Genomic DNA, 17,070 nt, shown 5'->3' with positions numbered 1-17,070 from the left:
AAACGTGACTCTTCCAGGGGTTCAAGTGTGGCCCCCCAGTTGAACGTTACTCCACACTCAAAGGACAATTTACTTTCCTTCATATTTGACCATCTCCTGTCGCGTTGGTAGACCCTTGTGTGTGATTCATATCTAAGAGATTGTTCTTACCATATGTAGAAAATATAGATGTGTTGAACTACAGTTGATAGCATTTAGTGATCTCTTGGCATAAAATTGAGGTTTTTCTTTTTTTTCACTTTGTTGCTCTCCCGCACCTGTGAACAGGATTATCCAAGATACATTATGTTGGTATAAAACAAAAGCTCATCTAGAATTAAGCAATTTTTGTTCCTACACAGCATATTTAAAGTTTGAAGTTTTTAATTTGCATGTATACCTGCATTAGCGGCTTCTCCCTCCTTTTTTGGCATTTTCCTATGACCAACCTTGGTCCTGCACATTGTTTCTACCACTGGGTCCCCTATACCCTTTACAACTCATCTATCCTTCTTTTCCCTTTTCCTAGATGTAGGTGATCATAATGTATGACAACACTATAGACCTTTACCTACAGAACCAGATTCATTATGTCCAGCATTGAAGTTGTTTAATTTTGGTTTGCAATGTTGTATAACGTTCTGTTACAAATACCTTTCTGACTCAATGCAAATTTCTCAGTAAAACAAAAATGTTACTTTTGTATGCATATTAGCCTTTGGTTTGTGTGTTTCCTCTGGCATCTAAATACCTTGCTTTGATTAAGTCCATATTTAAACAATTGGTTGATACAGTTTGGTTTTGAATCATTAACCATTTTAATATCAACATGTGACAGCAGTCTTTCTTTCTTGTTTAAGTAAATTAATTATCGCCACTTTTTTCCCACACCACCAAACTTATAATGAGGATATGTCTTTCACCATTCAATTGGACCTTTGTTTAACAGCAATTTCGTGCTCAGATCATCCTTTGCACAGTTAGTTGCCAAATAGCTCAATATTTACAGGTTTGTTGGAGTTCGGTGTAGCCCCACCTAGTGTTAAGAGAACAGATAGCAGAGACACAAACTCACTAAATGGAGCAGAGAGTCACGAAAATGAACTGCACAATCTTTGCAGTTTGACTGTCTGTAATTTGGAAGGATCCGAGCACTCTGAAACAGGAGGAGGATAAGGGCTCCTGCAGCCTACACTAACAGCTGTGCTTTCCTTGGCCTGTGCACAAGCAATTAAATCAAACAGCCAGTGCCAAACAACGGAAGCAGAGAGGAGCCAGAGAGGCAGGCAGATACAACAGGGCAAGGGGGACAGAGGATGACACGTACAGGGAAGAGGAAGAAACCAGCCACATGCCTTGTTGAGCATAAAGGGCCAGAGTTTCAGCATTTGCGTAATAACACATTGGACTCATGTTATGTGGACCGATATAGAAACATAGCAGAAACCCTGGTGCACAATAATAAACAAAGCCGCAAAAGTCAAAGAAGGAACGAGATGGCTAATTAGGGAAAAAAGTCGAATGGCCTCATTATAAGTTTACCGTTATCACGCTGGTAATTCTGGCAGGATACCAGCAAACTGACCTACCGTTTCCGCCGCCTGATATCCGGGAATTTGCAGGATATTACAGGTGGCCGAAAATTGTGGTAAATCCCCATTCCATAAAGCACCATAGGACTCCATGGAGGGGATTCCCGCTACCAGTGCCAGAAATACCGTCTGTTTTTTGCCAGTGGGGGACTGATTTACCTCCAGCTTTAGGCTGGATGTAAATCAGTGACTCCCACCGGCAAGCTTGTAGTTTGGCAGTGCAGTAAAAGTGCCGGTCATGGAATTGCCAGCACTTTTCCCAGCACTTTTCCCGCGCCGGCAAACTCATAAAGAAGCCCAATTTAACAGGGGACTGTGCGGGTGAACCATGTTAAGATCTACCCATACAAGAGGACAGAACTGGAATCTACATGCTGTTTGCTGCAATGTTTACTCAGGCGCTCGTTTTTGGAGCAATTTGGAGTGGGATTTTTCCTCCACCTCATAATTTTTTAGAGCTATAACTCGCTTTTGTGCAAATTGTGTGCTCACAGAAATGGCCATCGCAGTTTGTATTCGAGTCACATTTCGCCCATTCTGACACACTCTAAAGTCCTACATCCTGAAAGGTTTCAAATTAACTTATTGGCAGTGGACTGCAGGTGCAGAATGCAAGGGGCACATTGTACATTCTGCACCCACAGCACAAACCATGCAAGTCCCATGATAAATAAAGTGGACCTACTTGCAGGAAGGGAGACAGGCCGCGCGCATGCCAGATAGGTAGCCTTCATGCATTCCTAAGTGCCGGGCATGTGCTTGATTTTCACTGGGTCCCAGCAGTTGGGAGAAGAAACCCCTGTCAACAAAGGATAATACACAATTGATCGTTAGTTTGACCAAACTGTATCTAATATTAGGACATTTATGTTCCCAAACATTTAAACCAACACTGTGTCTCATGAGCACTCAGATACACGGTATATAAAATGTTAAAGAAATGTATTGTGATTACACAAAAACGATTATTACATTAAACCTTCTTTAAAAACATGTAACTTCCAGTTTAGGGAAAGGAGGGGGGAGAGAAAGGGAGGGAGACACATTGAGGGAGTAATAGAGAAATAAAAGAAAAACTAAAAATCATTAACAAGAGCCAGATCCAAAAAGTCTGGTTTACACATACTTGACCATCAACTTTCTTAGTTCATAAATGATCATTTACTATTTATTCTTTGCACGAAAGAAGGTTTAATGTAATGACCGTTTCTGTGTAATCACAATCAATTTCTTTAACATTTTATGTACCGTTTATCTGAGTGCTCTTGAGACAAAGTGTTGGTTTAAATGTTTGGGAACATTTATGTCCTAATGTTCGATACAGTTTGGTCAAACGAACGATCAATCGTGTATTATCCTTTGTTGGCATGGGTTTCTTCTGTTTGTCCTTAGTTCCTTTTGCCCGGCCTGCCACCAATTGTTCAGCGCTCCCAACTTCATGTTTATCCCAGCAGTTGGTAGGCTAGGGTGCTAGGAGCAAATTTCGTGTGACAGGCTTAGAAGGTCATCATCCCAAATGTAGCTTTTCCCTTTCCACCCTAGTTTCAGGAGCGACGGGGGTTGGGGGGCTGGAGGGGGAGATAATAGAAACCCTCATGCTATGCATGGGCATTTCTACTAGTAGTTTTGTTGTGCTGCTAGACTTCTCTGCAGACGCCTGCATTTCGCTTTTCACTGCACCTATCCTGTACCAGGGGACAGGAAGTACAGGTGCAGGGGAAATTAGCACAAGGACTGACGCATCGTCGAAAGGATCCCATTGTGCTTTAGAGAAGCACTTATGGATGGGGCGGTCACTCCTGCACCACATCTCCCTAAACACACACATTGTGGGTGTTCAAAAACTGCTTCATGAAAGAGACTTGGACATACACGGCCTGATTCATGGAATATTTGCGTGAAAAACGCAGATTTGCGTGCCTTTCTGCCCGAAAATCCCTGTTTGAAGTATGGTGATTTTCGGGAAGAAAGGCGCGCAAATCTGCGTTTTTCACGCAAATAATTCCATGAATCAGGCTATCAGTCTTTCTTTAATGAAGCATCAAACCTGCAAAATGTGTGAATTTTTTACCCAGTTGTGTGCTTTCTTGACATGTGGAAATGGGGAAATTCCTTTGTGAATTGGCCCCTCTTGTTTTTTTTTACAATAAATATGCTTATGCCTGCTGAATGTTTTAGTAAACACCTTTTCCATTACATAAGAGTCTGCTGTATCAACCTTTTGCATTTTACACGTGCCATGGTCTCTGCATGGACATTTCATCAGAGACTAAGGTTTTTACATGTTACGGCTCATTTTGGGTATAGGTGTGAGTCCATTAATAGTCGTATCGCCTGAATTGAGGCACTCTTCTCCTCGGGGTTTTGTGGTTATGGCATTGATTATTGATTTCAGAGGTGAAGCCAAGGTCAAGGTTTGGGGTTGTTTGTTCATCTGATAATTGTTCATGGCAAACTGTTCGAAATAAAACTGCTTGCATGAGAAAAATCATCAGACGACAAAACTTAACCAAAATGTGCCTGACCCCCATTCCCATCCCCTACTTACTTGGATACTCGCCGCCACGTCCCCTTCACCCATGTGGCGTCAGATCCGTCCCCCTAACGTGGGTTGGATCAGACTCCTTCGGGTACCTTTTTCGTCTTTTTTTTCTCAGTCTCCCGCAACCCACCAAGGCCAATACATACCGAACGTGGGGAGTGGAGGACACCGCCACAACCCCTGCTCCACATGTTCGGAATGTATTAGCCTAATTGTTTGTTTATAATCGATCAAATGATACTGGCGGAATTCAGTCAAATGTACCATTCGATGAATTAAAACTAAACAATTAGGCTAATACCAAGGTCGGCGATCAAGTGCTTCACTAAAAGTAGCTATATATAAATATGGCATTGGCCCTTAAGGGGTGACTATAAGGACTACTGTGGATTTTCTTATCCATAATGGTCAATATTTCTGTACAATACACAAAGACCTGAATCCCATGGTTACTTGAGTCTGCAAAATATCACCACAAATACATACTCATTCCAACCTTTTTAGATAGGTTTTCTTAACTAGGTCTGTGTTACCTAGTACATTGATCTGTGTTTGGCCCATGATGACACCTTCAAATCCTGGGATGTTTACTGCGCCCTTTATCCTTCCCAGGTTGATAAATGAGTATCATTGAGTTGATAGACAATGAACATCTGTTTTAAGCAGGGGTGAACTGAGCTTCGGCTCCAAGAAATTAGTTGGCCGAATTCTGGCTGGAAAATAGCTGTTTGGATCCGGACGAATCATTTTTTGCTATTCGGCTCCAGCACAATACTTTAATTGCATACCTTTGTGCAATATGCACACCATATTTTCCCTCTGAGTTGTCCAATGCCATTAAAATGAGAAAGCAAATATGGAGTGCATATAGCAAAAGGAAATGGAATTAAACGTTGTCCTAAAGCATTCCTGATGTTAAATTATTGTTTGGTTCTTTGTGTTTCTCTCATACCTTATACGTTACCACCCTTACAATCTACCTTTAATTCCTCTATCTATCTTCTCTATCGCCTATCACAGGGGTCTTCTATATCTTACTCACTTGCTTCTCTGCATCGGCTTACATTTCACGGTTGTATAGTCCTTCACTTTCTTTGCATTGTCTACAAATGTATCAATGGTCTTTATCTCTCATCTCTTCATGAACTTCATCATGGTCTCTTCGTTCAGCTTCTGAATTTCTTGTGTCTGTTCAGTGACGGCCATATTTTCCATCAGGCTTTCATTCTTTCTCTCTCCTTGTACTTAATCATCGGAGCACTTTACCTCTTCACATTATGTCTGCTCCTTCTCTGGCAATATTTCACTCTTTACTTAAAAGTCAATCCCTTGCTAAATTGTCTTCCTCTTAGTGCACTTTTATGCTTATTTTGTAGTATTTGTCATATGATAATGTACTCTAATTTGCTGTGCAGCAGTTTGGCAAATGTTCTATATAAATTGCGATGAATAAAAACACATTCGGCCACATTATAAGTTTGCCGGTCCGGGAACTACGATACCGGTAAGCTTGCTGGTACCATAGTTCCCGGACCGGCAAACTACGAGTTGTGCTCACGGGTGCCTTTCTGCCCGCCGGGTCTGACCTGGCGGGCAGAGCGGCACCCGCGAGCACAGCATGTCAAATGCATCGGGCTTCCCCATTCCCATTGAGCCCTATGGAGCTCAAATGGGAATTGGGAAGAATTGTTCCCGGCACCCAGTAATGGCCAAATACTGGGTCCGGAAAGGCCGTAATGACCCGGTAATTGCCAATTTCTAGGCACCGGAATAAATAAAATACCGGCGGCAGCCTCGTAATGAGGCCCATTGTTTTGGAGAGAAGGGGTGGTAAGGATGAGTGGGAGTTGAGCATGGTTTGCTTCCAGGGGATATGCCTATGGTTAAACTTAAACTCATAACATGTTGTGGAGACGAGTAGAACTGGGGTACTCAGCTATATGTCAGGCAGAGTGGCACGCCTAAGAGTTCTCTGAATAACTGCATGTTGGGAAAGCTCTCCGGATCCCCTGTGGGCCAGTTGAGATTACAGAGAGTAAGGTGTGAGGACACTGTACTGGGCGTATGCAAAACGCTTGGATCTGTTTCTGAAATTGGTAGGGGGGCGATGTTTGGAAGTGTGAAGACTTCCCAAAGTGCAAGATCCAACTGACATTTCCCAACCCATAATGGCCTCTTTGGGCAACTTGATTATTGGAAAATCTCTTGAATAACATTATAGGCCAGTCCGTCCCAACTACAGTGGTGTGAGAGAGCACAGTATCTACTGATGTTGTGGGATGGAGGGCTGGGGAGTGAGAGACATAGAAAAAGCCATAGAATCTTGCATTGCATTGTGTGGTTGCAAGAAGTTGGGGAAGTAGGCGTGGATTGGGATTTGGTGGAATTGAGTGACTGTCCAACAGGCAAGTGCATTCTCAGAGCTTGCAGGGTTGGGGCAGATTGAGTCACATGTTAGACATTCCTACATGCGATTGCAACTGCTTCAAAACTATTGGCCTCTCCTGGAGAATCCTCTCCCATATTTGGTGTATGGGAGAGCGAATCCCCTTTTTAAATAGCATGTAGATGGAGTACAATCACCTTACATGTCCCCTAGACCTGTGTCCTGCATGAGTAGACAGAAACCATTGATATATTTTGGTGTGACCTGGAGGGAAGGTTTGAAATTCACTTTCCACCTAATCTACCTTGTAAGTCACAATAGATAGCAATGCGTGTGATTTTTAATGGCAGTTGCAAATTGCAGTATTCATGTTGTTCATTGGACTACTGCATCAGCCTCTTCCTTAATCTGCCTCTCTCCTCCCTCTGCCTCCTTCAACTAATCCAGAATAGGACTGCAAGAGTTATACCTCTCCTCAAGCACAGGGACCGCATCTCTGCAGCCCTAAAATCTCTTCACTGGCTCCCAGGGACCACAAGGATCAAATTCAAGACCCTTTGCATCACTCACAAGGCTGTCCGGGGCCTGGGACCTCTCTATATCCTACTTTCCCTCTCTAAATGCCCCCCCGGCCAGAGTCCCTCAGTCCTATAGCTCAAACTCTCTGCAGGTCAAACGTTTCTCCAAGCAGAGCTTGCGCCCTGATGCCTGTGGGCTCTGGTGCATTATAAGTCCAAATAAAATAACATAACAGAGAGTGGGAGGTACATCCTTCTCCTCGGCTGGTACCTCCCTCTGGAACAAACTCCCTCCCCCCCTTAGACTAAAGCTGGATCTTCTCAAGACATTTCCCTTTCCTGTGCTAACACTTCCCCATGCCACTGCAACTGGGGCCTGGCCCCTCTAGAGTCATATAGTAGCCAGACCACCCCCTACCAGTCCCCCCCCAGCATCCTCTGTCATCACTTGCCCTCTGGCTCTCTTTCCCAGACTAGCCCAATCTGGTCCTCCTGTCCACGGCACTCCCCCTTCGTCCCCCCCTCTCTTTCCCCTGGCACTTGCCGCCTTGGCTCCCCATTCCTTGAGGTACCTCACTCCTGCACTTTATCCCTCTCCCCCTCCTTTGTCTTGTGGCACCTGGAAACACCTGTGTATAGGCACAATATAAATGCCCAATAACTAAATAAATTAATAAGTACATGAGCTGCAGGCCAAAAGAGATATAAAAGAAATCTGTCCTCAGAATGAGGGCCTACATGTCTACCATGCATATGGGGTCTTACATTGATAGACGCTTTGTTGATACCGATGTTCAGGGCCAAAGAATGTGACTATTCACTGCGAGCTATTGAGATATCCCCAAAAACGTTTCCCAGTAGGATATGCAGAAGACTCTTTTCCACAGAAGAAACCAATGATAGTAGGTCATGTAAGGAAAGCTGTCTATGATATGATATGATATGATATGATTTGGCATTTATAACACGCCTATACACAAGTGTTTCAAGGCACAACGAGGTAAGGGAGGGGGAACAGAGGGAAGACAGAGACAACGATCTTACTCGGCCAGGTGACATTGAGATCGTGCAACTGCATGGGAAGGGGGAAGGGGAAAGTGTGGGGGAAGAGGGAGGGGGCAAAGGAATACATGGGAACGACAGTAAAATAAATAGAATAAATAAAGTAATAAGTGAAAGTGCGGTCAACTGGTGGCAAGTGCAAGGGTGAGTGCAGACATAGGTGTTAAGTGCTGGTAGGGGGCTCTAGGGATACAGAAAACAGTCCCCAAGTGCGGGGGATGCCAGGGAGGCAGTGCAGGGGTGCAACTGGCAGTGGAGGAGACCTGGGCCCAAGATGAAAGGGTAGCAGATGACCAGTGCATTTTCAGCCAGGAGTTGAGCAGGGTGGAGGAGGAGAGAAAGCAGAAGCAAAGAGGAACGTTTTGAGGTGCTTCAGGAACCGGAGATGGTTCTACTCACGTTTCAGGGAGGCAGAGAGGCTATTCCAGAGGGAGGCCCCAGCAGAAGAAAGAGATCTACCACCAACTTGTTGCTTGGAGAAGCGACTGACCCTGAGGGAGTTGGAGGCGGATGAGCGAAGAGCTCGAGAAGGAAGATATTTAGGAAGAGAGAGTTGAAGTTATTGAGGCCCCAGGCCCCAGAAGGTCTTGTGGACAATGCAGAGGGTTTTGAACTTAATCCTCGCAGCCACTGGGAGCCAGTGCAGAGATTTCAGTCCTGGAGAGATACAATCCCTGGACTTGAGGCCAAGGACAAGTCTCGCAGTCCTGTTCTGGATGAGTTGCAGAGGGCAGAGAATAGAAGCAGGTAGATTTAGAAAGAGGCTGTTGCAGTAGTCCAGCCTAGACAGAACCAGAGCTCTGGAGACAGTGAGCTTCTGAGAGAAGGAGAGGAGGAAAGGAAGAATACCTCTGAGGAGGTGCAGTTGGTAGTGTGACTTCTTAGACCCATCAGAGATGTGAGGAGAGAAGGAGAGTGTGGAGTCAAAGATGACCCCAAGGTTTTTAGCCTCACAGGTGGGAGCAGGAAGAGGGCCAAGAGAGGCCGGCCAGAGAGTGACAGGAAAGGAGGGAGCAGGTGTGCCGATGAGGAGAATCTTGGTCTTACTAGCATTAAGGCAGAGATCATTGGCGGCACACCACTCCAGGATAGCAGACAGACAGTCTGCCAGATGAGCGAAGGAGAAGATGTGGCGGAAGGGAGCCTGAAAATGTGTTGAATGTCATCCACATAGCACTGAAAGTTGGGGCAGAGCGCAGCAATGTGGTGGGCAAGCAGTGCCAGGTATTGGTTGAACAGCCAGGGAGAGAGGTTAGACCCCTGGGGAACACCACAGGTAGAGATAGAGGAGAGGAAGGACCCAAGTTGGACCTGGGAGGGTCGATCAGACATGCACTTTACTAAAGAGGGATCATGATATTGCAGCAAGGCAGGAAAGAGGATCACAGACATGCCTGACCCAAAGTGCAAGTGCAAGCACCCCACCCAATGTTCACTTTGTCTCCTGCCTTATAATGTTTAGGTATGTATTTACTGTTTTTGTTTCATGCTAAACATTTCAGCATCGGCCACACAGGGTCAGGTCTTTCAGTTATTATTATTGACACAGAGCTAAGATTAATTAGCACCGGGTGGGTTGGATGAGGTGTGCTTACTTGGCTTATTACCTGTGGACACATATTTTTTATTTTATGTCATTACATTTGTGTTTTTTGTGTGCTACTTAACTGCACTTAACCGTAGCTCGCGAGCAGGAGAGAGCAGAAGGAACATGGTAAGTAGGGGAATGTCTGGAACATGATTTTGCTGAGCCCATGCAGAGAGAAACGGGTGGGGTCTTCTGAGCACGCCTGAATCACATACAGTCTTGTTCCAGGCACCAATGCACTGACAGCAAGCTCCAATGGGAGGAACCTTGATTGTGGCAATATCTGCTCCCCTGTAGCCGGTGTATTTTCACTGGTGAAGGGCCTTTGGTGGGTTATGAGACTGACCTCAGGCATCTGATTGGCTGGTGGATTGCTAAAACTTTTCATGGGTATTGCAGAGCCTAGCCATTGATGAGACATGGGATCTTGAAATCCATGAATAGGCGAAAGACAGCCAGTGTAAAAGCTCCAGAGGCCTGGGGTTGTCACCAAGTCTTCTCAGGCTGAAGATGAGTCAGGCACCGTTTCTGAACCCTTTGCAAAAGGGTTAACGGTTCATCCGAGTGTCCATTGTAGTAATCGAGTCTGGGCATAGCTCCTATGAGTACCCAGGTGATTGTTTGGGGAACTGGTCGGAAAGAAGGACACCTCTTAAAATCCGCAGGTAGTAGACGGCTGAGTTTGTGACAACATTCCTTTGTGGGTTGAAGAAAAGGTGCTTTCTGAAGATGACTAGTAGGCTACACACCAATGCTGTAGGGGTAGGGGTCGCACCCAACCTAGGAGGCCACGTGAAAGTCAAATGGACGTGGTCAATAGGTGTCAATAATAGGAGTTCAGACTTAGCAGTGTTTAAACAAAGGCGAATGAAAGTCGATCTGTTGATTTGGAGGAAGCAGTCTCTGAACTTTTGCCAATTCTTCGCACCTTGTGTAGTCTAACATGCAGCTGCATCCTATCTGGGCACAGGACAGAAATATCCTAGCTTGCGAGGCTCGGGGCCAGTGCTGTCATTACATGTGTTAAATATGATTAGTGACAAAGCTGGGCTGCTCATGCATGTAAGCCACTGATGCGGGTGATGGAGAGATGGACATCATGGACTTTGCCTGATTCTCAAGGGGCCCCTGTTGCGATTCTGGCTGGAGTTCGTGATCCCCCTGTATAAAAGCCACGTGCTGTGAGAAAGGGGTTGATGGTATGTTGCACGATTACTATTAATGTAAAACATGGTGGACACGGACAGTTTACACAAGTGATGTAATTACAAGCGTCTGCATGAAACGATCTTGTGTCTTTCTAGTTCATAATCTCTCCACCGCTGCTGTCATGTCATGTCATTACAGGAAATAAGACTGTGTTTGTTTTCTCTTTGCTTTGTGTTGTTGATTCCTTTCATCAAGTGAGTATTTGTTACTGCTTCTTCTGTGGGAACACGCGTAGGTCTCCTTCACTCACCGATGGCCAATGTCAAATTTTTCCCCCAGGGGGCATCAATACATTCCTGCAGCATTTGTTATTATTACATACATAACAAATGATTATTTCCCAATTTCCGATTGTTATTCGCCCTGACCGTCTTTCATAATCTACCATGTTCCTTTCACTTCATGTTCACTACTTGCTTTGCTCCTAATCTTTTTATGCACCTATTATGATCTCTACCTGTTACTGCACCAGGCACCTGGCTACCCTCTGAATTCCGGCCCAGGTCCCTACCCACTCAGCTGCATACTCGCACTGCCTCCTGGCAACCTTTGCACTTGGGTCTTTATCTGCAACCCTACAATCCCCTTACCTGCACTTATCATACACCTGTTGTCTGCGCTTAACTCTTGCACTTGCCACCTGCTGGCCGCACTACTTGTTTTTATCCCGTGTTCAGCACTTTCCACTCCCCCTCTGCACCTTGCACTTTTCCCCTTCCCTTTCCCCTGCACATGCGCGCTCTCAATGTCACTTGGCCTAGCAAGATTGGTGTCTTGTCCTCCCTTGTACCCCTCCCTTGCCTCGTCATGCCTTGAAACACTTGTGTATAGACACTCTATAAATAAAATATCATAGCACCTCCTTGCACCATTTACCAAATCCCAAGGTATGTTGTTCCTGTTCTTGATAACTGTTTCTTGCCCAACACCCACCATATTACACCATTTCTCACTTGCTACTGTTTAGTCCAAAGTAAATTGTTTAAATCCATCCTTCCTGCAGCTCCCATTTTTCGTTTTGTCTATTAGATGGTGTTGTAAGCGCTGCCTATAAGCCAAACGTATTGGCATGGCAAGTAAAGATAGGAGAGATAGCGATGGAATGTGAGTAGGGACATCTCTGTGTTGTTTGGCTTTTTACCCATTTTTATTTGATTTATTTTTTTACAGTTATAGAGCGCTCACACAGCCCGTGGGCATCGAGGCGCTGTTACAGGATTTTTTTTGTTTTTTTCTTCTTAGTTGCGTAATTATTTTTGTTTTTTTGTCTTAGTTACGTATTTATAACGCGCTCAAACACCCAGAGGTTTCTAAGCACGGACCCGGGGATCGAACCTGTGTTGCTTCGTGTCGTCTTGTTTCCAAGATGCCCATTGCCGCCCAAGGCCATGCTAGTGCCTATGACCATTCCCATCAATGCCTTCCTCTCCCTCCCCAAAACACACACCATAAGATCTCTCTGAGCTAGCTTTGTGCTTTTAAGGGGATATTGGAGCTCATTATAAGTTTGCTGGTCAGGTAACAGCGGTACCGGTAAGCTTGTCGGTACCGTTGTTACCGGACCGGCAAACTACAAGTTCTTCTCGTGGGTGCCTTCCAGGCCGCCAGGTCTGACCTGGCGTGTGTCCCAGCACCCGTGCGCAGAGCATGTCGGATGCACCTGCACCATTCTAAATGGTGCCGGTGCATCCGGCCTCCCCATTCCCATTGAGCCCTATGGGGCTCAAAAGGGCATGGGGAGCATTTTTTTCCAGAGCCCGCGAATGAGCAATTACCAGGTCCGGCGGGCCATAATGACCTGGTAATTGCCCATTCACGGGTGCCGGAAAAAATCTCAAGTTTGACGGCAGCCTGCCGGTTTTACTGGCAAGGCTACCGCCAAGCTTGTAATGAGGCTGATTATTTCTAACAAGTTGTCTGAAAGGTAATGGCTTAGTTGCAGCTGTAAACCAGCTTCCCGTGAAATAAAACCAAGTTGCCTTCAGCCACTTGATTTATAAGCAATACCCTTTTCCTTGCATTCGTTCATTGCACTGAATTCTTGTTGAACACATGCATTGGCAAAGTCACCTGTTCTTGCACTTGGATAGGCCTTAAATAGGCAATTGGCAGGCACTGCCATAACATGGCCAGGTATTAACAACATTTGCCAGCTGTTGCTGTTTTATACCAAGGAAGTAACATTAAGCAGTGCCTGGAGAGTGCCTCTCTCTTGTCTGCAAAAAAAGCACAATTTTTGGCTTTGCCAATGTTTGTAAATTCATACTCATTCACAATGGTACTATTATTTCCGTGTATCTCATGCATTTACATACTCTATTATTTTTCCCTAACACTTGCACTGGTGCAAATAATGCAGCGTGCGCACTTAGCACTAGTTTTGCTGCTTATGCAGTATCTAGTAGCACAATCAATGTGTGCTCCAATCAATATTTCATAAAGATTTTAGCATTGTAGTGAAATCGTTTACCAATGTTTTCTGGCAGCATGATAGGAAATAGCGCAAGTAGGGCTTTCTCTCTCTTTTTTTTTTAACTGGTACCCTATGTATTTAAAATCACGGGAGGAAAAGTTAGTACACTGATGTTTTCATTTTTTTTTTCTGGTTATGCATTAAGAAACATGTCACACAGCAAAAAGAGTACAAAAATCACTCTGCTTCGTATTTGACACAGTGCAAAAATCTTAATTTAATATGGATTGAAGGAAAAGCTGCCTGCTCCATTTCATAGTGCACAAGCAGTGAAAATGGTCTTAAGTTGTTTTCTAAATGTTTAGCACCAGTGCAGTTTTTTTGCAGCACATATTCTGGCCCCAGTATCTTCTTCGGTTCCACCATCCATGAGGATGTTAGTCTGGTTTTTAGTTTGGACTATTAGGTGGTGAAATGGCATATGAGGAGGGACACACAGCTTGTAGGTGTTGTTTGCTATTTGCCCACCCATTGACTGCCCCTGGCCATGCTAATCCCTATGGCCATTCCCACTGGGATTCTGCCCTTCCAAACCCAAAACACCTCCTCATTGGAACTCTTTGCGCTCTCTTTAATCAAGCCTTACCAACAATCATTGCACTTAGAAGTCCTGGCAGTGTTTTCTCAAAACAGTCGTTTGAAGGTTAATGATTGGAGTTGTAGAGGCACTATTGGTTTAATAAAAATGTCAACCAGGTCAGCATTCAGCCACTCAATTTATAAGCACTATGCGTGTCCTTCGCGGAAGTCCTGTTAAAAACAAGCCTTGGGAAAGCCAAGTGTTTTGCCTTGTGTGTAAGCATTAGGCATTTGGCAAGTTCTTCCATTAGATGCACAGGTATACTGACACCATTTTGCACCTACTCCCATCAATAGCCAGTTAAAACCACTACGGCAGTGCCTGGCAAGGGCCTTGCCCATGCCTACACAAAACCTGGAACGGTTGGCATTGACAATACTTGTTGTTATAATGCAGGGGCATGTGCACCAATTTCATACAGCTATTGATGTGTGTCCTGCATTAATGTTACAGCCTGTCTACCTTTCTCGTGGCTTATATTGCTAAAATGTGCCCTTTCCCTATGATAGAACACATTTATCCTCTTCATGGACGGCTAATAATGCTATGGAAATGACACTTGTTTATTATTCTCGGTCCAGCACAGTTGCAAGGGATCAAGGGACATCATGGGAACACCCATGCCTATATTGATTGCTGCCGGGGCAGCATGTCAAGTTTTTCATTGTGACCACAAGAGGTTGGGTGGAGGAACCAGATTCTGAATCCACAGATGTCTTTCAGTTTGGGTGGACCTCAAATGTGTCTGTACCCAGGACCCCAAAACCCCTTAAAATGCCCTGATATCACTGCTGCCCAGCCCACTTTGAACATGCAGTGGGTTTTGTGGGCTTTGTGATTTTTGGATTGGCATGCAGCTAGAATGGCAGAGGGACAGTGGGCAAGCACAGATAGTCTTGGCTCTGTGTCTGCAGGCCTGAAGGGTAAGTATGACTTGCATCACAGATGTTGTTGACCATCCACAAATAAAGACTCGAAAGACCTGGAGTTATAAACGGTGCAGGGGTAGAAGTGTGTTACCTCTGCCTGACAGTAAATATGTGCCATGATTGTTACAGATCTACGGGTGGATGGATGACATTGAAAAACACTACAAGCCGCTGGTGACTCAGAAATACCTGGGAGCGACCTATGAGTCCCGGACGATGAATTACCTCAAGGTGAGTGCAATGCTTTTGTATGGAGAAAGATTTAGAGCCTGCTTATGTGTTTGGTGGTATTACCTGCAGCAATGCCGCAAACTCATAAGCCATTACCGCACTCTATTAGCTGCATACATGATGATTCTCCTGCTCTCGCATACTCTCCAGACTACCTCTCAGCACCCAGACACATGCCAGCTCGACATTGGGGGCTAGCAGGGACTTGGCCACCCCTACCTTCCTTCGTATTGGCTAAAATGCACACATGCAGTCTAAACTCTTCTGAAGAAGCTCCCATACCTCGGACTTCAGTCCCCCAAGGGCATTCACCCACAGCACTTTGAGGCCATACCAATGACAAAAGGCGCTATACAAATGACATTTATAATACAATACAAATGAAATCATACCATACCATGGAGGGCATGCATGATTTTGAGTAAGGCGGACCTTCTATTATTCTCCATCTTGGAGCCCACAGGACTCAACTAAGGACATGCAGTATTACCACATATGATAATACTAAATTGGTAATACCGCATGCAGCAATGATTTTGTGCAAAGGGCTACCCCAGACACACCAGCCTGGTGCTATTGAAGAAAGGGGTTGGATAAAGGCCTTTCTATCCTTATCCTATCCACATTGCATTTACTCCTTCCATGCTATCCTGTGATCCCTAGTTAATAACATGTTCATTGAGCAATGAGAATGCAAGCTCTTCAGATCAGGATACAGTGTGTGACTCGTCTGCAGAGGACATCTCGAGTGCCTAAGGCAGAGGGTAAGGAGCTCGAGCAGAAATGATCTGCGGGTGGGTGGAGGGCAATGTAAGCGGTCTTGTATGGGACACCTCTGCCATTTTGGTGGCCATGGCACGCGTGGCTCTGCTAGGAAAGGGATGTGGTTGGAGTGTTAGTTAGAATCCTATGCAGGCAGGGGCAAAGCCTGAGTTGTTGAGCTCAAGCAGGAACCACCGGAGTCCTGCTGGCCAGTGTGCCATAGTGTGGTTTGTGGCAGTGACACATAGGTGTGTGGTGTATCCAGAAGGGGGAGGCCAAGATCTGTTAAATGGCATTGCTGCCGGACAGCTTTATCCCTGGCGTGGGTATGTGTGTTTTAGAAACATCGAAAGATGTTACCTTTAGAGAGATTGGGTGGGGAGCGGTGCTGAGTTACTTGGTTGGTGGAGACACCCCTTTATGGTTTTAAAGCCAGTTTGGAGCCAGGGGTTCAAATCAAGCATGAGGCACTCTGCTTTATGCACTCACGATTTGTACAGTAACCATACATTTCTTTTCAGAGCTTATTGACAATGTTAGATGGACATGGCACACACACACACAGAGGGCCATTGTGAGGAATAAATGGAGCTGGGGGCGGCGTGTAATGGCTGCTTGCGCTTCCGCTGTGGCTGCATGAATCTCCACCTGCATTGACTTTGATAAGGGAGAGTGGTGGGAATCCACTGGGAATCGTTCAATTGGCATCTGCAAATCACACACATCTACAATTGTTTCTCTTTACAGATGGGTGTTAACTCTGCATGGTTATCTGGGTCCACACGGTTTAATTTGCAGGATTAGGACCTATGCATCAAAGCAGTCAAAAATGCACAGAGAGAACTTTTTGCAAGGAAGTGTGCACGCACGCAGTTCTTTCTGTGCAATTTACGGGAGCATCCACAATGAGCCCCAGCATACTCTGCTAACAACCTCGGCTCGAAAGGAAAATGGCTAAGGGTGCAGCCACCTTTCTTCACGGCACGGGCAGAGTGTCGGGAAATCTCAGCAGATCGCTGCTATGATGTTTAACGTGAATGACTTGGGTGGGGACGGCTCTGTTATAGAGAACTTGCATTGCTGTCAGATCACAGTCTGGCTGCATAGGGCGTCGCTGTAAGACCACTATGGTGGTGATGTGCGCAGTATAAAAGACAAATAACAAAACATATAGTTGAACCCAGACTGGATTCCTATATGCATATATTAAGCAAATTCC

At 45.2% G+C, this 17,070-nt stretch overlaps 1 protein-coding gene across 2 annotated transcripts in view; it reads left to right on the top strand.

Annotated features, from left to right (window-relative positions):
* Window positions 1–17,070, top strand: part of CPO (carboxypeptidase O) — a 326,867-nt gene that overhangs the window by 102,052 nt on the left and 207,745 nt on the right. For both annotated transcript variants that reach the window (XM_069617334.1, XM_069617335.1), the window contains one exon: window positions 14,988–15,089. In XM_069617334.1, the coding sequence (XP_069473435.1) occupies window positions 14,988–15,089 (102 nt within the window). The remainder of the gene's footprint in view (window positions 1–14,987; window positions 15,090–17,070) is intronic.

Source organism: Ambystoma mexicanum, chromosome 9 (assembly GCF_040938575.1).
Source record: "Ambystoma mexicanum isolate Mex_15411 chromosome 9, UKY_AmexF1_1, whole genome shotgun sequence".
Taxonomy (NCBI): Eukaryota; Metazoa; Chordata; class Amphibia; order Caudata; family Ambystomatidae; genus Ambystoma; species Ambystoma mexicanum.
Note: the sequence above shows the minus strand (reverse complement) of the source record. Positions and strands in the feature narration are given on the sequence as shown.